At 52.7% G+C, this 24209-nt stretch overlaps 1 protein-coding gene across 1 annotated transcript; it reads left to right on the top strand.

The window, feature by feature from the left end:
* The first annotated feature begins 3435 nt into the window (after window positions 1-3435).
* Window positions 3436-24113, top strand: ERN2 (endoplasmic reticulum to nucleus signaling 2). The gene is made up of 22 exons (XM_059036963.2): window positions 3436-3519; window positions 5139-5244; window positions 5602-5635; window positions 5854-5926; window positions 10005-10077; window positions 10217-10324; window positions 10649-10750; window positions 12005-12269; window positions 14124-14202; window positions 14295-14442; window positions 14554-14675; window positions 15352-15507; window positions 15777-15945; window positions 20509-20593; window positions 20733-20922; window positions 21002-21101; window positions 21176-21375; window positions 22647-22794; window positions 22882-23009; window positions 23544-23667; window positions 23749-23816; window positions 23901-24113. The coding sequence occupies exons 1-22, from the start codon at window positions 3436-3438 to the stop codon at window positions 24111-24113; spliced, it is 2775 nt and encodes a 924-aa protein (XP_058892946.1).
* The last annotated feature ends 96 nt before the right edge of the window (window positions 24114-24209 follow it).

Genomic DNA, 24209 nt, shown 5'->3' with positions numbered 1-24209 from the left:
GACTTCAGTAGTAGTGGCTCGCGGGCTCTAGAGTGTAGGCTCAGTAGTTGCGGCGCACGGGCTTATTTGCTCCGCGGCATGTGGGATCTTCCTGGACCAGGGCTCGAACCCGTGTCCCCTGCATTGGCAGGCAGATTCTTAACAGCTGCACCACCAGGAAAGTCCCAATTTTAACCAAGTTTTAAAGACCGTGGAGTAGATTTAGTATTATAGCAATAATAGAATTTCATTGTACTTACAATTTAATTTAGAGAGAACTAATATTTTAATCACATTAAATGTTACCACACAGTCATATCTTTTTATTTATTCACATTTTGTTTTACAGCCTTCATAAGACTTTATAGTTATCATATAGGTACTGTGCCTTTCTAGTTAAATTTATTCCTAAGGACTTTCTTTTTATTGCTATCTATCATGATTGGAATATTTTTCCCATTACCATTTCTGTTTTTTCCATTCTTTTGCTAGAATGGAGAAAGGTTATTGGTTTATGTACGTGTCCAGAAGCAGAGCACAAACCGAGGTGTGGTGAATAAATGTAACTTTTTATCTTTATAACTCAATTTAACTTTTTATTTTAAGCTCCCTTGTGCCAGGTGGAAGAAATTCATTCCCATCTGGCTTCTCCCAGCTTTTCTCCAGGGTGGGTTTAAATTCCATAGAGTTTACATAGTGCCAGGAAGCAAGAGGGCACCGAGTCCTTGTCATGATCTGTCCCAGCCGCCATACCCTGAGATGCCCATGGTCTCATTGTGTCCTATCTCTGGTCCTTACTGGTCTCTGCTGCATTGACCCTTTTTCTTTGTGTAGAGCCTTTCCCTCTCTTTCTCTCTCTCTCTCCCTCTCCCTCTCTCCCTCCCTCGGACATGTAGAAAACCTCCCCCCACCTCCATATCACACTAAGCAGTGGAAACCTCCGTAGCACCCCCTCTCTGCCCAGACATAGCACGCAGCATCTCCACCCAGAAGTGAGACACGGATCCCCTTTCTCTTGGATCCCACATGTTTACGTGGGGTCCCGTCCTTGGGTGAGGGGACTGCAGAGTGGTCCCCCTTTCTCAGAGACCTGCAGCATCTTCTCTCTCCTTTCTCCTCCTTATCCTCTCCGTGTCTGGGGAATGTGTTCTACTCTCATTATTCATTCTCTTAAGTCTAGGTTCATGCCATGAGTTATACAAATACTCAAAAGGTAGAAGAAGCTTCTTTTTCTCTCTTTCTGCTTCCTCATCCCTTCTCTGAGGCAATAAATTCGGAGCAGCCTCACTCAAATAGGAGAAGGGCTGTCAGGGGAAAAAGAAGCTCTGGAAGGGAAAACATTGTTAAAATTTCAACACAGTTCCCACCAGACGTATAAGCGCAGGAAAAATGCAACTCTGGGGGAAATATGACAGAATGTTAACAGAGATGCTGTGTTTCCAAGAGGTGGAACAATGAATGAGTGTCCTTTTCTTATTTATATATAGTTTTTGAATTCTGCAAAGTTTCTAAAACGTGTATTACTTATATCATCACATACACACAAATTATCTAAACCAGTTCACTTGTAGTTTGTAGCCTATGCAAATCAAATTTATAGCATGAGAAATTCCTGTGAATCCAAGCAGAATTAACAAACACAATGCACATTCCAAAACAAGTGTACAAAATATAGAGCATAAAGGAGGGCTCATTCACACGTTCAGTAGCTTGGGTTAGTTTCTAGAGTGGCAAGCAACCACTTTTGTTATGAAGTTAGGTTTGAGGATATTGGCTGAGCTAAGCATGAAGGAGTAACCAAGTGAACCAAAGACTTCATGATGTACATATTCTTTTTTTTTTTTTTTTTTTTTTTTTTGCGGTACGCGGGCCTCTTCTCACTGTTGTGGCCTCTCCCGTTGCGGAGCACAGGCTCCGGACGCGCAGGCTCAGCGGCCGCGGCACGCGGGATCCTCCCGGACTGGGGCACGAACCCGTGTCCCCTGCATCGGCAGGCGGACTCTCAACCACTGCGCCACCAGGGAAGCCCGATGATGTACATATTTCTAAAAGAGGTTTTTGTGCCATGAGGGAGTCGGGCTTTCCAAGGCTACATTTGATGACAATGTGGTTAGAGGATGCCTTAGGTTTGGCAGGTTCTTGAAAACAGAGCCTGAGACAGGGATTCTTGCTCAAGTGACATGTTGGGAAGAACTCTTTAAGAGAAGGGGAGTGAGGGGAGCAGGATGGGGCAGGGAGAAGCGCCAAGGAAGGAGGGCTCTCAGCTGGAGACCAGCTTCAGCCTCATCTCACGGGGACCTCTCGAGCACAAACTGCACCTTGGTTGGTTCCACCTTGAGGCAAAAGGGCCAGTCTTTTGTACCCCATGTCCTTCAGTCATGGGCAGGGGGCACTGGGCTGCTCCAGTGGCCAAGGGCAAGTCTGTAGAGAAGCAGGCACCCGTGAGCCCCTAGCGCTCCCCCCCGCCCAGCAGCTGGGGAAAGCAGATGCCAGACAGGCAAAATTTACTTGGGGTTACTTGGGCAAGCCTGGGTGACCAACAGCTGATTACAGTGTGGGTCAGGGTCAGCGTGCTGCAGCAGGTGACACTGAAGACACCAGTGATGACAGCAGAATTTGGGGGTGGAGATGAAAGCTATGGGCCAGCCAGCAAAGTCTTCACTGACTGTGGGCGGTGTGACCGGAGGGCCGTGGATGACAAGGAGGAGGAGGGGGAGGTGGTGGCAGAGCCAGGCTGCATGACCCTCCAATCAGCAGGGATTTTTACACAAAGAAGGAGAAATGAATGAGTCGAAACTTGAAAAGCAGCTGGACCCCTGCAGGCCCTCCCCGAACCAAGTCTGCCTGCAGCTAGGACTGTAATTGACATAGCCAGGCAGCCTTTCATGTGTGCATTTGATATCTAACGCTTAGGAATCTGCAAGTTCTATGAAAACAGAAACCTTATCTCTCCTGCTTCCCAGCCTGGGATAATAAATAAATATTTATTGAATGTATAACTGAGCCAACCAATTAATCTGTCGTTTATCATTTCTCAGTAGAGGCCACTAGCATAGTAACAAAGAGCACAAGCTTTGAGGTCAGACGTCTGAGTCTGAATCCCAGTACAGAGCCCCAGCTTTTACACCGGAAAGGCTGTGAAGATTAAATGAGTTAATGATGGGTGTAAAGCACTTGGTACAATACTTGGCAGGTGGTACATTCTCCATAAGGGGCGCCGTTGGTAAAATCCCTTTTCCACGAAAGCTCAGAGCCATCCCTTGCGCGGTGCAGGTGTGAGTGCAATGGGAAGGGCGGGGGAAAGAGCAGAATTACGGGCTGAGGTTGCGCCCCGACCGGTGCGCACCCAACTGGCCCAGCCCGGGGCGGAGTCTCTTCCTGCCGGGCGGGAGCCGTGCAGTGCCCCGGAGGCCCCAAGGGACCAGGCCAGCTGTGTGGATGCCGTCTACGCGGTCTATGGCGATCGCGGCCCGGGGGTCCGGCCCTTGGTCCCCGCTCTTGTTCCAGCTCGCGGCGCTGCTCGGGACGCTCGGGCCACAGGTGAGAAGCGGGCGGACGCGGAGCCTCCAAGGTCGGGTCCGGGGGCGCAGACGGCTGGGGCGCGGCGGGACCACAGGGGGCGCCTCTCGCTCCCCCGGGTCCGGGTCGCCCCAAGTCGGCCCCTGGCCTGAGAAAAATTCTTAGCTTTGGGGAGTTGCCGGTTGCCCCACGAGCTGGAGAGACTTGCCGGCGCGGAAGAGAGCAGGTAGACGCAACGCCCCGCGCGTCCTGCAGCATGGAGGTGGGGGTGGAGGGAGGGGACCCTCGCTTTCCTGCCAGGCCTCCTAAAACTTCTGGAACCCCGGCTTCCTTGGAACTTAGGATCCACTTGCAGGTCCACTGTCGAGAAATGCGCCCATACACCCAGCTTTACAGACAAATTCAGGCAGATCACAACGCTCCCCCGCTTACCCGTGACTGGACCCCTGATTCACAACCTCTGGAATAAATAAGCCGGAGGTATGGGTATCTGGTGCAGCCCTGCTGGGAGCAGAAAAGTCCAATCTTATACAAATGCAGTGAGAAGGCAAAGCCAGGACTAGAATCCACGTGTCCAGCCTGGAGCCCCCAGAACAGTTATTGGGATCATAGAGGCAACTGCTCATGCCACCCCGTGCCCACTTCCAGCTCAGGACCCACCCGATGGTTGCCAAGTATGAATATGAGCACAGTGTGGCCAGATCGGGTGTTTCCAGAAAAAATGAGAAATAAACTAGAAATGAGAAATCTTGATTTATTTTTTTAAGTGAAATCAATCTTTGCAATTTTAAAAAAATGGGTAGCTAATTATAAATGAAATTAACAATGATGGTCAAACAAAACTCAACAGTGGGCAATCAGTCTGCAGCTTCTCCAGATCACTCTCCCTCCTGCCATGCTGCAGATCACAAAACAGGCCCAGAAAAGAGAGGGCCAGAAGGCAGTTTCCTGACTCTACTCCAAAACCATTGGCTTGGCCCCAAGCCTGAGGGTCCTGGAGCAGGATGTGGCCTTTGCAGGGGTGCGGCTAGGCCACCAGGATGTTAGGGTTCCTGCTAGGAGCTCAGCCCCACCCTGTTTGCTCAAGGAAGGGCTGGAGCAGCTGAGTTAGCCCAGCAGGGGCCAGACGCAGGGCAGCACCAGCCCTCCCTCCCTTGGCCACCCCCAACTTGGTCCAGGGGGCCCGCTGGAGCCTGGCACCAAAAGCAGCTGGGCTGGTTTGGGGAGACGGAATGGGTTGGGGGAGGCAAAGGAGAAAGGGACTGGGCACTGGAACCAGAGAGATGGTGGGTGGTTCAAGCCTCAGTTCTGCCATTTATCTGTGTGGCTGGAGGCTAATTACCTAACCTTCCTGAGCCTTAGTCTCCTTCACCTGTGCAATGGTGAGAATCATAGCACCAATCTCTTAGGGAGGCTGTAAGGGTCACTGACGACCTTTTGTAAAGGAGCCAGGCCCCCTGGCTCCCACCGTAACCCTTCTCTAGGGTCGTGGAGATCAGTGGGTGGAGCCAGCAGCTTTCCCACTCCTCCTTCCTTCTTTCTCTGTTTCCCTCTAGGGGAAGGGAAGTCACAGCCAGACCTGCCTGGAGCAAGCACCAGGGCAGTCCCAGGCGTCTCAGGTGACTTTGTTTCCCCTGCAGGTTCAGACCTTCACGCCAGAGAACCTCCTGTTCGTGTCCACCCTGGATGGAAGTCTCCACGCACTGATCAAGCAGACAGGGGACTTGAAGTGGACGCTGAAAGACGGTAAGCAAGGGCAGTCACTCCTCCCTCCTTGGAGCTCACGTTGGGGGGAGGTCACCTTGGCGTGGACGATGAGAACCTGGGGTCTAGAATCCAATAAGCAGGTGTCTGCAGGCAGCTTTACCACTTACCAGCTGTGTGACTTTGGGAAAGTCACTTCACCTCTCTGAGCCTTAAAGTCCTCACCTGTAAAATGGGGCCAAGGGTAACAACCCTACCTCACAGAGTTCTTGGGAGGATTACATTACACTCGTGACAAATGCTTGGCTTGGTGTCTGGCACACAGTAAGCACCAATGTGAGGTATGCCTTTCAACGGGGAGTCTGGAGGGTACTCATGTCCGTGTCCCTGTCCCTACAGATCCCATCATCCAGGGGCCAATGTACGTCACAGAGTAAGTGGACCCCAAGGAGCGGGCAGCTGAGAGATGGGGAAGCCATAGTTGCCTGGAGGGGCGGGTGGGCTGGAAGTAAGGGAAAAGATTTGGGTCTGGAGGTCTGTGGTGCCTCCTTCGAGGGTGGGCTCCTACTGGCGGGGAAGTTGGAGGGGAGGGGCCCTCTTGGAACCAGGGGGCGTGCACCCAACCTTCCCCCGTTCCTCTCTGCCCCACAGGACAGCCTTTCTCTCAGACCCAGCTGACGGCAGCCTGTACATCTTGGGGACGCAGAAACAACAGGGATTAATGGTGTGTTTCCTACAGTGCTTGGGATGGGTGAGGGTCAGGGCTTCTGTTAGCCAGAGCACTGAAAGGGTGGGGGGGCTGTATGGTCAGAATCCAAGTGTCCTGCAGAGGGTTAAGTCTGAGAGCACTGGGGGAAGGCTGTCTGGAGGGGTCTGTTGAAAGGGGGTGGTAGGGTGACTCTGGCTGTGTCTGCAGAGCAGGCTGACTGGATGACCGTCAGGCCTCTGAGGGCGTCACGGGGGGTTCTCCAGGGGACTCTGAGGGTTTTAGGGGAAACCTATGTATCAGTTAGCTTGTGCTAAACAACAAACTCAAACTTAAAATACAAACAATTTATTTAACTCATAATTTTGTGAGATGACAATGTAGGCTGAACTCAGCTGGGTGGCCTTGACTGAGTTTGCCCAAGCATCTGTGGTCCACTGCCGGTCAGCTGGCTCTCTTTCTGAAAACTGGTTGGTAGTTGGCTGGCTTTTGATGGGGGCAGCTGGGCCAGGGGTCTCTCATCTTTTAACAGGCAAGCCTGGGCTTGTTCACACGTATCAACAAGGGAACCGGAAGCAGCAGGAGAGGGCGAGGCCAGTGCATGAGCATTTTTCAAGCTTTGCTTATACAGTCGTCCCTTGGTATCCACAGGTCAATCGTCCCCCACCACCAAAATCCAAGGATGCTCCAGTCCCTTATATAGAATGGCATAGTATTTGCATACAGCCTACACGCATCCTCCCATATACTTAATTTTTTTAATATTTATTTATTTATTTGGGCTGTGCCTGGTCTTAGTTGTGGCATGCGGGATCTTTATTTAGTTGCAGCATGTGGGATCTTTTAGCTGCGGTATGCATGCGGGATCTAGTTCCCAGGCCAGAGATTGACCCCGGGACCCCTGCATTGGCAACGCGGGGTCTTACCCACTGGACCACCAGGGAAGTCCCCCTCCCATATACTTTATTTATTTTATTTTATTTTTTGCAGTACGCGGGCCTCTCACTGCTGTGGCTTCTCCCGTTGCGGAGCACAGGCTCCGGACGCGCAGGCTCAGCGGCCATGGCTCACGGGCCCAGCCGCTCCGCGGCACGCGGGATCCCCCCGGACCGGGGCACGAACCCGCGTCCCCTGCGTTGGCAGGCGGACTCCCAACCACTGCGCCACCAGGGAAGCCCCCCCTCCCATATACTTTAAACCATCTCTAGATTACTTATAATATCTAATACAATGTAAATGGTATGTAAATAGTTGCCAAGCGTGCGGCAAATACAAGTTTTGCTCTTTGGAACTTTCTGGAACTTTTTTCCCCCCAATATTTTCAATCTGCATTTGACTGAATCTGTGGGTTCAGAGCCAGCAGATAGGGAGGGCCGACTGTATGGCATTCGCTAAAGTCTCATCAGCCGAAGCTGGTCACGTGGCCAAGCCCAGAGTCAGGCAGCGTCAGAATTCTGACCGTGCCATGGGATGCCTACCAGGACGGTCTTACGCGTGTGATTTCGGAAACCGGATTGGTAAGAAATGTTAGTATGTAAGCAGGCAAGGTCCCAGCAAACAGGTGGCAGGCTACAACGGGGGAGTTTGAGGAGGTTTTATTAACGGGATTCCTTACAAAGGCGTGGGCCGAGGTAGGAAACCGCAGGGCAGGGTGCTGTGTCCTATGGCCCATACCGTGGGGTGCCATTTATCAGCCCTAAGCTCAGCGGAGGGGAAGGAGCCAGAGGGGGCTTGAGGAGAGGGCCACCTGGAAGGAGCTGAGGCCTTTGGGGGAGGGACGCAGCCAGCCCTCGATGATTCTGTGGAGAAGAGACCCAGGAACACTCGCCCTGATTCTGCCCCCTCCCCGTATCCCAGCCCCCGACTGGAAGCCAGAGCACAGGGCGCCCACTGATGGAATCTAAACAAGCATGTCTCCCCTGGGGAGGGCCGGGCGGAGAGTGGACCTGCAGCCCCATCCAGCTCTGGGGGTCATCACTGGGTCTTATGGGCAGATGTAGTTGCGAGTCACGTGACTCTCCCTGCGTCTGGGATCAAGTCCAGTCGCCCTGACAAAGCACATCAGGGCCAGCTCACTCGTGCAGTCTCTTCAGCTCACCTACAGGCACCCATGCACGCACACACACCAATCAACTTACTGAACGTGCCAGCTCTGGGGCTTCACCCAGCTTGTCCGCAAGAGTCTGGAACCCTCTTGCGTTCTGCCTCTATTTCCCCAACTCAGTCAGGATGAGCTGCAGCACGCTGCGACAACAGCACACAAATCTCCGTGGCTCCACAGAGCTCGCGTCCTGCTTACAGCGTGTGACCGACGTTGGTCCCCCCCGGGGCCTCTGTTCACTGTGGTCTACTGGAGACCCAAGCTGTTAGACACTGCATCTCAGCCAAGGCTTCTCAGTCACCAACGCGGAAAAGGAGACCGAGGTGAAGCGCAGCCTGGCCCTTGTAGTATCCATGGGCACCTGGCCCCTTCTGCTCCCTCCCTCGGGCTAAAGCAAGTCTCACGGCTGTGCCCACTTTAAGCTGGAAAAGAAATATAATCCACCAGGAGCCCAGAAGAAGAAGCAGAAGATTTGTGAGAAGGGCTCCCCTCCCCCTGGCTGTTTCCTACGCACCCCTCAAGTCCCCATTTAACAGCCACACTCCTTCCCAATCCATGACCTTGCCTCCAGCTGACCTCACTTTCGGCCACTCTGCCCCCTCCATCCGCACTCCTGGTGCACTGGCCTCCTTGCTGTTCCTTAAACGTGCCCGTTGGTAGGTGGCCCTGCCGTTGGCCTCCACATTCTGTCCCTCTATCCAGAGCATTCTCCCTCCACATGACCCTGTGGTTCACTCCTCCCTTGGCCTGGGTTCTTACTCCCTAGCCGGGCTCTGTGAACTAACATCTCAAATCCGTGTCTGTCCTAGTTCTCTGAGTTTGTTTTAATAATATTTACCACTACCTGCCATTATGGTATTGTGGTTTATGTGTTTTTGTTTGTTTATTATCACACACACACACCAGAAACGTAACTCTGTGCAGAAGGGCACTTGGTCAGTCTTGGTTACAACAGAGTCCCAGCACCTGGCTAGTAATAGGTGCTCATTAAACGGCTGTTGAATGAATGAATAAACAACTGAACTTCCATCAGTCCATCTTCAGTCCCCCACATCTGCATCAGGTACCCTCAACTTCATGTGCTCCCCTGTCATGCACTAACCGTACCAACTATAGGTTGTATGGACTTCTTTTGTTGTCCATCCTGACTGAGCCCCCGGGAAGCCCCGACTCTCTTTCCCTCAGTACTTGCTTGTGCCTGGGGTGCTGTCTGGCAAGAGCTCTGTATGCGGAGTTTGGGGATTTTTTTTCACTTTGGTGTAATTTCAAATGTAAGGAAAAAATGCAAAGATCGTTCAGAGCAATCGTTTATTCCCTTTACCCAGATGCATCAATTTTTAACATCTTATCATTTTCACTTTATCATGCTCTCTTAATCGATGTGTATATAAGATTTCTTTTTCTGAACTATTTGAGAATGACTTGCAGACATTATGCTCCTTGACTCCTAAAGCGTCATTGTGTATTCCTAAAACAAGGATTTTCTCCCACACAGCCTGAGTGTAAATGATCAAAATCAGCAGGTTTAACATTGATACAATAGTGTTATCTAATCCATGATCCATACTAATTTTGTCAAGCTCCTGATGGTGTGCTTTATTGTTTCCGGTCCAGAACCCAAACCAAGATCACCCCTTGCATTTGGTCCTCATGTCTCTTGGGTGGAACAGTTCCCCAGCCTCTCCAACGCTGTCATGGCCACTGAAGTTTTCAAGTCTCAGCAAGTGTTTTTGAGGTGGTCAGGCCACGATCATGTGATCAGGTGGCATCTTGGCACTAGGAGTGGGATTTTCTGCAGCTCCTTAAGAGGTTGTGTAGCAGGGCAGTTAAGTGTGAGGGTTCTGGAAACTAACTGGCTACGCTCAAGGCCTGGCTCTGCTACTTACCAGCTGTGGGATATTAGCCACATTACTTAGCCCCTCTGGGAATGGACATGATAATAATTGTCCCTAATGAATAGGTTGTATGTGCTTCTCTGCTCTTCTCACTCTCCAGAGACTGCCGTTCAGCATCCCCGAGCTGGTTCATGCCTCCCCCTGTCGCAGCTCTGACGGCGTCTTCTATACAGGTAGGCATCTCTCCAGCCTGGGGTCCTGGTCCAGCAGGAACGGAAGCTAGGTCAGGACGGGCCAGCTAGGCACGGCACGGAGACGATGCACACCCTCTCCAGGCCATCTTGAGAGCGAGCACATTTCCCACCCCCACAGGCCGGAAGCAGGATGCCTGGTTTGTGGTGGACCCTGAATCAGGGAAGACGCAGATGACCCTGACCACAGAGCGACCCTCCAGCCCCCGCCTCTACATCGGCCGGACGCGTGAGTCAGGCCCCAGCTGCTCCCCGAGCTCTGGGCAGCCCCCCTTTGGCTCCGCCCAGGCCTGGCAATTGCTATCCACGCTGGGTCCAGGCCAGTCAATCACTCTGTCAGTCAACAAACACTCCCCTGAGCACTGAACAAGGAGCGAGGGACACAGCAGTGACCAAAACAGACCTGGTTTCTGCTATCCTGATGCTGCTTGCAGACTCTGGCCTCCAGCCTCGGTGCTCGGGAAGCCCCCGCCCCCATGAGATGATGTCTCCCGGGTGGGAGTAGAGGAGCATTCCTGGCCTTCCTGGTAACCCTGCTTCTGGGTGTCCCCAGAGTACACGGTCACCATGCATGACCCCAGGGCCCCAGCCCTGCGCTGGAACACCACCTACCGCCGCTACTCAGCAGCCCCCATGGATGGCTCACCTGGCAAATGTGAGTGCCTCCCCCTCTGGCTCCACCTTGGAGCAAGGTCCCCAACTCAGGGAACCCTGAGTGGTATCCACGACCAAGCCCCACCACATTCTGACCCACCTGAACTCCTGAGGGACCCCACGTACTGAATGACACACCCTTGATAGACAGCCCTAAGTGACCCCTCTCAACACCCAGCCTGACCCTCCTGTACCCTGAGCAGCTCTTAACATCCTGATTCCTCTGCACTCTCAATGAGCCCAGCCAGGTCACCCTGGGTGCTCCCCACCTCCTGAGTGACCCCAAACAACCCCTGCTCACCCTGAGCAGTCCCCCAATGTTGAATGACCCCTGACAGATGACCCTAAGTGACCTCCCCCAGACACACCACCCACTTGACATTATAACTGTCCTTCCCTATGTTTCCTAAAACTGTACAAATGTTAGATTTTTAATCTTTGGTAATATGATATTACAAAGAAATTGCTTTTCTTCTGTTATTGTTCAGCTCAGTCATCTTCATATATGCTTAATCCTTCTAGTCACTTGGGTTATTTCATCTTTTTTTCTGTTTGTTTCATTTCCCTTGGTATATCAGTGTCTTTGTTACTGGTTTCTAAGAACTCATTTATGACTAAGGATGCTAACCATCTCTCATGCAATGCAAATGAAACGCCATATTTTATTGCCATCAATTTACTACGGTGTTTTGTATTTTGGTTGTGTATTAAAATATAATCATGTTGCGTTTTTAAAAAAAATAATAACTCTCCTTCCCAAATGCCTGGGTGATCCCAAAGGTGCCCTAAGCCACCCCTCAGACCCTGACTCCACCATTCCACGTGAGAGCTCATGCAGGAGACCTTGACACATCACAGGTGACGCCCACAGGGCCCCTGGCTGACACCCTTCACATTCTAAATGACTTCCATGTTACCCACATGTCTCCAGACCACCCTGATTGACCAGCAGCCAGACCATGACTGACTACCCCACATCCTAAGCGACAAGGACTGATTCACACACCTGAGTCGCCTTTGGATGACCATGACTGACCCCCTACGTCTTATACAGCTGTCAGTTGACCCTGATCAAAGTGACCCAGTGAACTTCCTATGTCCTGATTACCCTCCAGGTGATTTCACCTGACCTCCACGTACCTGAGTGGCCCTCCTGTTGGCCCACCCTCAGAGCAGCTTCCCCACCTCAAGATGCTCCGAGGTGCCTCAGGTCAGGGCTCCCTGACCACATCTCCGCAGCCATCTTTCTTGGCAGACATAAGCTACCTGGCATCCTGTGGGATGGGCCTGCTGCTAACGGTGGACCCAGGAAGCGGGGCGGTGCTGTGGACGCAGGACTTAGGCGTACCTGTGGTGGGCGTCTACACTTGGCACCAGGACAGCCTGCGCCAGCTGCCCCATCTCACACTGGCTCGGGACACCCTGCACTTCCTTGCCCTCCGCTGGGGCCACATCCAACTGCCCGCCTCAGGCCCCCGGGACACCGCCACTCACTTCTCTGCCTTAGACACCCAGCTGCTGTAAGTGCCCATGCCTGGGGACTGGGGAGGAGCTTCTGCAAGTGTTGTAGCCCAGGTCCAATGGGCAGGTGTGATGTCCGACCATGACACGCCAGTGCAGCTGACCCAGGGGTCAAAATATTTCCAGCAGTTTGGTAAATAACCAGTGCCCTGCACCACCCCCCATGTGCTCTCAGGACCCCCTGGATGGCCCCACTGTTTAGCAACTGATAGGGTAAAGTCTGGCCTAGGAGGGGCCTCCATGTCTCCACCCCAGTGCTACAGCTGGCACCTGTTCTGCTTGGTAGGTACTATGTGTTTACTGATTGTTAAAAACTTTAAATATGACCCTTCCTTGCAACACCAAATACATTAGTGTCCCCATCTTGGGGAGCCAGGAGACAGACTGGGAAAACTGGGGATTATCTGTTCTTTCAGTTCATCCCACAAATATTAATTGAGCACTTGCTATGTAGCAATTGCTTGCTAGGCTCTGGGAGTACAGTAATACAGCCAGTGTTCCTACCTACAGAAATCTCAGAGTCTAGTGGGGGAGACAGGTATGTAAAGACTTAATCATAATATGATATGATAAAGGATGAGATAAGAGAAGTATAGGGTGTCATGGGAATGTATAGGAAGGGCACCGAAATCAAGACTGGGGGCAGAAGGTAATCATAGAAAGCTTCCTAGAGGAAGGGACCTATAAGTTGAAACCTAAAGGATGAAGAGGAAACGAGAGAGAGAGAGAGAGAGAGAGAGAGAGATCATGGCAACCAGGGAACAGATTAAATTTAAAAAATAAATAAGGCTGGAGCATGGCTCTGAGCGGAGAATAAGGTCTGAGGCTGTTAAAACAGGGATCTTGTAGGATCATTTAAAGGGTTTGGGACAAGGCTAAGAAACCACTAGAGGGTTTTAGGCAAAGAAGTGATTTGATCATATTTTCATTTCAGAAAGATAACTGGCTGCAGTGTGAAGAGTATCTTAAGAGTTGTGGGGAGGAAGTGGTCACAGAATATTGCATTAGTTCAGGCAAGAGATGAAGACACTTTGGACCAGGGAAGAAACGCTAGAGATGGAAATAAGTGGAGGGTAACAGATATTAAGAGGAAAAACCAGTACGAATTTGGTGATTAGAGCAAGGAGACAACCATTATGCTCAGGTTTCTAGATGCGCAAGAGTGTGGTCATTTTCAAAGGTAGGGAGCACTGGAGGAGGAAGTGGTGGGGGTGAGGAGGAAGTGGGGGAAGAAGGGGGGAGGAAGGGCGGAAGGAGGAGGAGGAGCAGCTAAGGAATGAGGAGATGAGTTCAGATTTAGAAGATTGAGCTCATGGAAGAGGTCTGGGCTAGAAATAGATTTAGAAACAATGACTATAGAGTTTGTATCAGTTAGCTTTTGCTATATAACAAATCAGCCCCAAAATTTAGAGTTTCAAAACAAACAAACATTCGTTATTTTTCAAGATTCTGTGGGTCAGCTGGCTGGTTTTCTGGTCTGAGAAGCCAGATGGTGGCTTGGCTGGGCCTGGACAATCTAGAATAGCTTCACTCAGCTCTCTCATAGTTGGTGGACTATTTAGCCTATGGGATGTCAAATGAGGTCTCTCATGCCCCTGAAGACTAGCTGGGTTTCCTTCCTTGGTGGTCCAGGGGTTCCAAAGAACCCCACGAGAGGGCAAACTCCAGTGCACAAGCATTTCTCAAGACTGTGTTTGTGTCACATCTGCTACTGTCTCACTGGCCAAAGCAAATCACTTGGCCCAGCCCAGAGTCAGTGTGGGCGGGGATAATACAAGGACACGGGTACTATGGTGACTGAAACTACCCACCACCATCACTCATTCTTCTCCCCTTTTCCTCTCCGCCACTAGGATGACGCTGTATGTGGGGAAGGATGAAGCTGGCTTCTATGTGTCTAAAGCACTGGTTCACACAGGGGTGGCCCTAGTGGTGAGAAGGGGTCTCTGAGGGGCTGGAAAGAGGGGATGGAGCAGGAGAGAAGTCTCCCCCCACCACTCCTGACTCTCCATCTTCTGCCATAGCCTCGTGGACTGACCCTGGCCCCCACGGATGGCCCCACCACAGATGAGGTGACCCTCCAAGTCTCAGGAGAGCGAGAGGGTTCACCTAGCACTGCTGTCAGATACCCCTCAGGCAGCATGGCCCTCCCTAGCCAGTGGCTTCTCATTGGTGAGACCCCCTCTACCCAAATTTAGAGTAGATAAAGGACCTGTGAGCTCAGTTTCTGAGTTGCAAGGCTGAGATCATCTCCAACCCATTGACATTTTCCCTGCCCCTTAGGACACCATGAGCCACCCCCAGTCCTGCACACCACCATGCTGAGATTCCATCCCACCCCAGGGACTGGGTCTTCTGGGACCAGACGCTCAGGGGGCACCCAGGCCCCAGCTCTCTTCTTGGAGGTCAGTGCTAGAGGGGCAGAGGGCACAGGGGGAGATGTGGCAGGGGTGGGCAGCCCTTGGACCTTTTCCTCAGGCTTCTAGGAGTAACATTCGGGGGTGGGTCAATGGACCTCACAATTTCTCAGAAGGAAAACTTTCATTTGTTGTTATTGCCAGAAGAGCATTAGAAGTGTTAAAAAGATATTGGCTATCTAAATTGTGAAACATGGGTCACAGTTTTCTTTATTCTTCTTCAGTTTAAAGTTTACAAAATATTTATCAAGTGAGAAAATGAAAATGGAAAAACTATAAAAGCAGGCCCTCCTGGGAGAGGACTGGACAAGAGTTGCTAGTAGTTCAAGTTTAGAAGGAACAGGCATGGAGACATAATTCTCAAATATGGTTGCTTATCAGAATCACCTAGGATCCCACTCCAACCCCCCCCTCCTGAATTCAGAATCTCTGGAGGTGGATATCTGAACTTTTCGGTGATGCCCCAAGAGTATCTGAATTTTTAGTGATACCCCAGGAGATTGCGGGTCCTTAGCTAGTCCCAGCCAGTCTGCTGGGGCACCATGGTGTTTCAGCACCACGGAGAGTGCCAGGTTTCCCGCCACTCACTCACCGGGTCAGGAAGAAGGGTTAGGGGTTCCACAGTGCAAGGGGCTGCTAAGAGTGAAAGGTTCTTTGTCCCCAGCTCCTGAGCCTGAGCCGGGAGGAACCTTCGGACCTGGAGCTGCATCCTGCAGAGAAAACCCCAGACCTGTATCCGGGACTGGGACCCCAAGACCTGCTGGCAGCCAGCCTCACTGCCCTCCTCCTGGGAGGATGGATTCTCTTCCTGATGAGGCAGGTAAGTCCATCATGCCTGGCCTCAGGTCCACCTTACGGTCTTCCTAGGGGGAACTCTGCTCCTCCTCTCCAAGACCACTTGGCAACTTTCTCCCTCACCCAGATCCAATTCTGGCCCCTGCTGTCCTCTTAGCAGCTCCCAGAGCCCTTGATACTGTGCTCTTTATGACAATGCTCCAGGGACAGGTCATCTCAGGCACAGCTTCTGGGCCCATCATGGGTCAGGGGCTGGCCAAGGCTGGGCCCTCTTAGGCCCACATGTTTCAGCAGCAGCAACAGCAGCTGGCAGAGACGCAGTGGCAGCAGGCTCCCCTGGCACCTGCAGGCCCTTCTCACATCTCACAGGATGCTCAGTCCCAGCCCTCCGGGGCCACCCCACGGAGCCAGAAGAGGTCTCAAAACCCCCCAGAGCAAGACCAGCCACTCGAAGACCCTGAAGGTGAGCTTACATGAACAGGAAAGGACAAGGTCAGGGACAGAAAAGAGAGGGGCAGGTTTAGCTTCAAAGTCGGTATATTAGAAGCCACTACAGTGGGGTAGCCAAGCCTAAATGAGTTAATAGGAGAGAACTTCAAATACTGCCTGCTATGTAGTTGAGCCCTCTAAAAATGTTTGCCATCATTTTTACTGTTGTCGTTATGTTCAAGGACCCTGGATGCAGATAGATCTGGGTAGAGATCTAACTCTACTGTTAACTTTGATGAATTGCTTAACTCCTCTGAGCTTCAGTTCTCTCATCTGTCAAATGGGAATAGTAACACCCATCCCATGACATCACTTCATTACAAGAGGTTACATCACCATTACTATTAAATCAGACTACGTGATGTTATTAATATTTGTGTTAAAATAACATCATATTTGGTAACAATAATAGTAAATCACCTAGGTACTCTTTGATTCCTTTTCTCTTTAGGGCTTTTTATTTTTTAAACATTTCTCTTCTCTTTTCTCAATTTCATCCTATAAACAAGCCCTTTCCAGCTTCCTCTGGAATCTGTGGGATGCCCGAGGGGAACTTCCACAAGCTTTCAGTGGTCAGTGCGGGCTACTTCTCTCCTGTTTCTTTGGCTCCGGGCTGGGCTGGCCTTGGTCCTTTGTGTGAACTGCTGCTGGACCCTCCTGTAACTGCTCAAACCACTGCCTCATGCCTTGGAGCCACTCTGCTGTGCCCTTCACTCAGTGTGAAGTCCACCCCATGCTTGCCATAATGCTCCTGTGCTGCTCCCAAAGTTCCCCCTTGCGTTCGCCTCCGTGTGCTGAGAGGGAAGCAGCTCTCTTCCTCGGGGCTCAGCTCTTGTAGAAAGCCCCCCACTGCCGACTTGCCTGAGCCCTGAGAGTTGCAGTTTCAGTCACTCTACTGGCTCTGGGTGGGTCCAAGTAATACTCACCCCACTGCACCCTGAAACATTCACCTCCTTGGACCTTCTGACTCGAGCCAAGTCTTTCCCCAGATGACCCAGATTCCACCTTGTCCCAGGTGGTTCTCATCAAATGACCTTGCTGTTCCTCCTGCCATCATCCTTCAGGTGTCCCTCACGACCACGGCCCATGGTCCCCGTCGTTGACAGGATGGAATTCCTTCCCCAGACGTCTCAGTCCCCTTGTGAGTCCATAGATACCAATAATCCTCAGAGGAGGAGAAGAAAGGATGTTGAATTCCAGCCCTGGCTCATCCTTGATATATAAAACACTTAAACTTCTTTACTCACTATAAGAAAATAGTCAGAGTGATATCAGTGCTTCAGGACAAGAATCCCAGCTAGAGCTTGGTACCTTTGTTACAAAACTCAGTGGTAACAATCTCTATAGAATACTGGATTCCCTCTGGAATTGAAAAGAAACCTTTCTATTTCTTTCACTTTCTTCGTTTAAAGTTTTCATAAACTTTACTTTGGTGTTTTCATGACCTCTAGGCAAAGCCAGGAAAGGACAGGCTGTTACTAGGCTCTGTGATAAATGCCGTGGTGGGGGTGAGGAGGATACAGGGAGCTATAGGAACACAGAGGGGCACGTAGCTCAGACATGGGGACATGGGAATTGTCCTGAAAGGCAAGTCTAAGCTGTGATCCCAAGGAGAAGAAGGAATTACCCAGGTGAACAGGGAGGAGGGGGGCAGCAACAGTCCAGGTGGCACCAGTAGCGCAGGCGAAGGTTCAGAGATGAGAGGAAGCAGGGTACACATTCCGGAAGTTGAAAGGAAGGTTGCAATCTCATGCTCATGGGTAGGTCAGGTGGATAAAGTAAACAAGTGAAGCAGCTACAAAGGAGGAGAGAATGGGGCGTGATGGGACGGTGGCAAACTGGAGAACAGGTGCTTGGGCTCAGCCTGCCTTACTCACTGCTGCACTCTCGACCCAGAGCATGGCTCAGGGAATATCTGTTGAGGCAGTAACTGACTGTGGCCACTGCAGGTTCTTAAACAGCCCTTCTCAAATCAATAAATATATACAGAGTGAATATGTGCCGAGCAGGTGTGAGGAACAGGCAGAGTTAACAGGCTGGGACTTGCCCATCCAACATGCAACAATATGGAGTCCCAGTGTGTCAAAAATCTTTAGTGCAGGGAGAGTCAAATGAACGAATGTGGCAGATGGCAGAAAAGCTTCGAGAACCACTCTCCAAAAAAGCCCCCACCACACTGGCACTGTGTGGCAGCCTATTCTTATTCTTAGGACATCTATGTCAGGAACTCTGACCTTGGAAGTTTCTTCTCCTCTTGGTGAGGGGAGAGAAACGTTCCTTGGGACCTTTTTATGGTTCACAAAATCTACAGTGGAGTCCTGTCCCACTCTCATTTAACCTCCACAAATCCATCTACACGTGCTTGGTTGGGTGTCCTTCAGGACCACTGGCTACACGGTTCATTCAGCGGCAAGTGGTCGCAATAAAGCCTGAACCAGAGTTAACACTGAGAGCTAACATTTATATAGCGCTTACTGTGTACCGGGCACTTTTCTAAATGCTGTGCATGCATGAACTCATGATATTCACAACATTTTTGTGAGGTGGATACTATCATTACGCTGATTTTATGGAAGAGAAAATGAAAGGTTCATGGCACCCCACCCCAGACTCACAAAGCCAGTAAGTAGCAGCTCAGGAACTCAAAAGCAGGTCAACTCTGGGATGTTACCTCTGTTTGCATTTTGGCAATACCCATGAAAGTAGGTGACCACTTTAATGGTTTCCCAACCCGTGTAAAAGAAGCAACACATCACATGTTCTTGAGGTTTACAGAGGGAATTCTGACTGTACACTGCTTCCCCACCATGTGACAACTTTTGATTACTTTAGAACTTCTCTCCTGCATTTGCTGCTTCTCCATTATCATGATATAGAAGGCTGAGAAAATTGTGAATATGTTTGTGCAGACTGAGCCTCCTGGCTCATTATTATTTTTTAAAATTTATTTATTTTTGGCTGCATTGGGTCTTCATTGCTGCACCCGTACTTTCTCTAGCTGCGGTGAGTGGGGGCTACTCTTTGCTGTGGTGCATGGGCTTCACGGGCTTCTCATTGCGGTGGCCTCTCGTTGTGGAGCACAGGCTCTAGGTGCACGGGCTTCAGTAGCTGTGGCTCACGGGCTTAGTTGCTCCACGGCATGTGGGATCTTCCCGGACCAGGGCTCGAACCTGTGTCCCCTGAATTGGCAGGCGGATTCTTAACCACTGCGCCACCAGGGAAGCCCCCTGGCTCATTATTTCTGCATTCAAGGTCAGAAGTCTGGCCTCCCTCCCAGCATTGAGGGTGCTCCTGAATCTAGAGTTAGTTCTGAATCTAACCCAGAAAGCACGTAGCAAGTCTTCACCTCATGCCAAGGGCATCCAGAGCAGGGAAGGCAGACATGTAAGAGACAGGAAATGCAGCAGACCGAAGCAAGTGGTACAGAAGAGCGGTCGGAAGCGCTCAGGAACCCTCACCTGGAGCCAGCTGAACATGGCTGGTTCAAACAGGCTTTCCTGCAGCTCTGTCCCTGCTTCCTGAGCTGCTGGAGAGACAGGCCCATCTTGCTTGTGGGCGATGTGCTTCCAGCAAGGCCCCGGGCCCACACGCCTAAGCGTCCAGGGTATGCAAATTTCGGTTACTGATTGCATCTAGTCAGGAGATGAGAGTGACTGTTTAAGCAAATAATCCAGAGCAGTGCTGAGGGACAGCTTAATACTTTTCTCACTGATCCCTGATGCTGATTTTCATTTGCTTTTCCTAGAGCTGATTAGAGAGACTGAAGCTGGCAGCTCTTCCTAAGGACAGTGTTCTCAGGGCCATGGAGGGGCACGCAACTCTAGGGGCCCCAGATACACTTAGCTGCGAGCATGGGACCCCTTGGATCTGAGCAAGGTGCAGCCTGGTGCATTGTGAGGGGTCTCTCGCGAGCAACCCAAAAGGAAGAGCAGTAACAGTCCAACCCCATCCTTCTTAACAGGAAACAAAGGCCTTCTGGGGAATACCTGCTGCCCTAGAACTAACTCTGGGACAGCTCAGCATCCAAACGCCCACTGACCCCGCCCCACCCTCTTCCAGGACAGTCTTTTCTGCAACAGCATTCACCCTCCTCCTGCTTACGGCTGCCAAAACTCACCTTCCTGTTTGAAGCGAATTCCTCAGTTAAAAGGGTTTATTATAATTGGTGGAGGTGGGTAAAGGAGAGAAACCTGGGCAGAAGATGCCAAAACAGGGAGAAGGATAAAAGAGGACAGTAGAGTGAACCTCTCCCCCACCCTTTCTTCCATTAATCCTCACGATAATATTATGCAGGATCCTTGACACAGGTCCCACTTTACAGATGAGAGGAACAGGGCACAGCGGTTAAGTCACTCGCCCAAGTTCACACGGATTGGGTGGCAGCACGAGACACTGGACCCAAGCAGTCCGGAACCAGGCAGGGCATGGAAGGGGGAGGCCCGAGAAGGGCCAACCAAGGTGGCGGAGCCGGGACTGGGCAGGGTGGTGGCCGCGGGCAGAGGCTCCCTGAGACACCCCTCCTCTCCCCTCCCCGCAGCCGAGCAGCTCACCGTGGTGGGGAAGATTTCCTTCGATCCCAAGGACGTGCTGGGCCGCGGGGCAGGCGGGACTTTCGTTTTCCGGTGAGCGGCAGCCAGGAGCCAGGCGGGGCACGGCCACTGTCCCTTGGAGAGCCATTCTTTCCGGGAACCCCCGAGGTGGGCGCAGTTCCTAACCTTTGCCTTCGTCTGCCCTCCGGACCTCCGCTCGGCCACCTCCCAGGGGCCAGTTCGAGGGGCGGGCCGTGGCCGTCAAGCGGCTCCTCCGTGAGTGCTTCGGCCTGGTCCGGCGGGAGGTGCAGCTCCTGCAGGAGTCTGACAGGCACCCCAACGTGCTCCGCTACTTCTGCACCGAGCGGGGACCGCAGTTCCACTACATAGCCCTGGAGCTCTGCCGCGCCTCGCTGCGGGAGGTGAGGCCTGTGCTCAGGGAGGGGCGGGGGGCGGGGTCCTGGGCCGCGGGGTGACGCTCTGCCCCTCGCCGCTCCCCAGTACGTGGAACACCTGGAGCCTGACGGCTGGGGCCTGGAGCCCAGGATGGCGCTGCAGCAGCTGATGGCGGGCCTGGCCCACCTGCATTCCTTACACATAGGTACCGGCCCCTCCCGCCCTCCATCCAAGCTCCTGACTCCCCCCTCAGCTCTCAGCTCTGCTCCGCTCTCACAGTGCACCGGGACCTGAAGCCTGGCAACGTCCTCATTACGAGGCCCGACAGCCAGGGCCGAGGCAGAGTGGTCCTCTCAGACTTTGGCCTTTGCAAGAAGCTGCCCGCTGGCCGCTGCAGCTTCAGCCTCCGTTCAGGCGTCCCCGGTACAGAAGGCTGGATGGCGCCGGAGCTCCTGCAGCACCTGCCCCCTGACAGCCCCGTGAGTCCTCCAGCTGCCCCAGGCCGCAGGAATCCTCCCCTGCCCAGTGCCTCTCCTGTCCGGGCTCCAGATCACCTGCTGTGTGACATTCACTCACTCCTCCAAGCCTGTTTCTTCATCTGTAAAGTGGGGATAATTCCTCCCTTCTTACCTAGGGCAGTGGTTCTCAACCAGGGGTGACTTTTGCCACCTTTGGGCAAAAAAAAAATGTCTGGAGACATTTTTGGACGTCACACTTGGCAGGGGGAGAGAGGCTTGTTACTGCCGTCTAATGGGCAGAGGCCAGGGATGCTTGCGAAACATCCTACAACGCACAGGACAGTCCCCCAGGACCAAGAATTATCTGGTCCAAAATGTCAGTAGTGCTGAGTTTGAGAAACTCTGAACTAGAAAATAGTTTTCATCTCTACTGTGCTGCAGAATCATTGGGGAACTTGAAAAAAAATCAGGTGCCCAGGCCCCACACCCAGTAACTGGCCCCCAGTGACTGTAAGGTGTAGGCACCACCCAGATGTGGAGGGTTCGGGGGAGCATCACATGAGCTGATATAGCTGGAGCACAGAGCAGTGTCTGAGCCCCGGAGACACTTGAGTTGGAGACGCCAGGATTACAGATTTTTGAGTTGGCGTGTAGGGGAAAGTCACAGGCATGGATGAGAGTAACACACAAGGACAGTCACCAGGCAAAGCCATCCCACCCCTGAAGTTTAGAGAGAGCTAGGATTGGCAACCTGGAGGCCCAAGGACCAAAGCACTGATGTTAGGAGCCTGTGCAGGTTTTGATTTTTTAAATTAGCAGCCAACATTTAACTTCTGGGAAATTCCACATAAAATCTAGATTTCTGGATTCTCTTGGAAAATCAAAGCTCTGCCACTGAGAAAGTCCCCTGGAGGCAACCAGCTGGAGCTAAGTGCCAGTGGCCGTGTGTGGACAGGGCCAGCACCAGATCATACAGTCCTCACCGCTGCCTGATCGCCTCCTGCGTGCCCAGCTTCACCTGGTTGTGTTGCCCACCAGACCTGGAGGAATGACACTTGGAAACCTAAACTAGAGGCCCAGTAGGGGCAAAGATTTTGGATGAAAACCGTGGGTCCCTTTCAACAGTGCAGAGGGGAGGAGATCTAGGGCCAAGAGTATGCCTCTTGGGAAGCATCCTTGTGTCCTAGTCTGAGCCAGATCCCCAGCTGCCGTATCAGCCCAGGGGAGAATGTAGCCGGGCAGACTTCCTGGAGCAGAGACTTCCTCCTTACGCTTGTCCCTCTGGCCCCCAGACCAGCGCGGTGGACATCTTTTCTGCAGGCTGCGTGTTCTACTATGTGCTTTCCAGTGGCAGCCACCCCTTCGGAGAGAGTCTTTATCGCCAGGCAAACATCCTTGCAGGCTCTCCCTGCCTGGCTCACCTGGAGGAAGAGGCCCACGGTGAGCGGACCTGAGCTGGCAGAGGAGGGAGGAAGCAGGGCAGAGCCTGTGCGGGCCTGAAGCCGTCCCTCCCTCTTGCCCCTACAGACAAGGTCGTTGCCTGGAACCTGGTGGAGGCCATGCTGAGCCCCCCGCCGCAGGCTCGCCCCTCTGCTCACCAGGTGCTGGCCCACCCCTTCTTCTGGAGCAGAGCCAAGCAGCTCCAGTTCTTCCAGGTCAGGAGGAAATCTGGGGAGCGGCCCCAGAAAGTCCCAAGTTTGGGTCCTGAGCAATAAGAAAGGGGAAGCCAGATTGGCTGGGGGAAAAGAGAGTCGTCTACCTGTTCCAGGCAGCCCAGATCCTTATCTCAATCAAGGCAGAGCCCAGACTCCCGAACGCTGCCATCTTGGCACTGCACAGTCTCCTCAGCACTGCTTCCCCAGCCCAGCTGCCCCTTGTGTGAGGCTAGACCCCGTTCCTTTCGGCCCTAGTCGTCTCTCTTGCTCTGCTCGTGCCCAGATAGCCCATTCCACTTGTGTGACCTTGAGCCTCTTGAGCCTGTTTGCTCATCTGTAAAACGGGGACGACAGCACCTCTGTCACCGGTTGGATTAGACCCCGCACAGCACAGAGAAGCCACACTCCATAGGAGGCAATAATACTTACCCTAAACCAAGCAGCTTTGGCTGCTGCACTGCCCCGGCCACAGGACACTCCTGGCCTGTGGCCTCCGAGCCCGGTCAGGAGGCTCAGGAGCTCTGTGGGTCCTAGGACGTCAGCGACTGGCTGGAGAAGGAGCCTGAGCAGGGGCCCCTGGTGATGGCGCTGGAGGCGGGTGGCTCCGAGGTGGTCCGGAGTGACTGGCACAAGCACATCTCGGTGCCGCTGCAGACAGGTAGAGGCCAGACTCGGGTGGCCCGGGAGGCCAAGGGGAGCCCAGTGGGGACGGCTGTGCCATCGACCTCCCCGTCCACAGATCTGAAGAGGTTCCGGTCATATAAGGGGACGTCGGTGCGAGACCTGCTCCGTGCTGTGAGAAACAAGGTGTGTTCCAGGGCTTGGGAGGGGCCTGGATGGTGGAGAGGCCTGGTCCAGCTAAGCCCGGGCTCTCTGCTCCGCCCCCTCCAGAAGCATCACTACAGGGAGCTCCCGGACGAGGTACAGCAGGCGCTAGGCCCTGTCCCTGATGGCTTCGTCCAGTACTTCACAAACCGCTTCCCACGGCTGCTGCTTCACACGTACCACGCCATGAGGAGCTGCGCCTCTGAGAGCCTCTTCCTGCCCTACTATCCGCCGGCCTCAGGGGCCCAGGCACTGAGCCCAGGGGCCGCTGGGAGCTGAGCTGGGCTGGCGTCGTAAAGACCAGCAGAGGCTGGGCCGCCAGGGACACCAGAGCAACAGTGTGGCTGGAACCCGGGTGCCAGGCACCCCTCGGGG

The sequence above is a fragment of the Kogia breviceps genome, chromosome 14 (assembly GCF_026419965.1).
Source record: "Kogia breviceps isolate mKogBre1 chromosome 14, mKogBre1 haplotype 1, whole genome shotgun sequence".
NCBI lineage: Eukaryota > Metazoa > Chordata > Mammalia > Artiodactyla > Physeteridae > Kogia > Kogia breviceps.
Note: the sequence above shows the minus strand (reverse complement) of the source record. Positions and strands in the feature narration are given on the sequence as shown.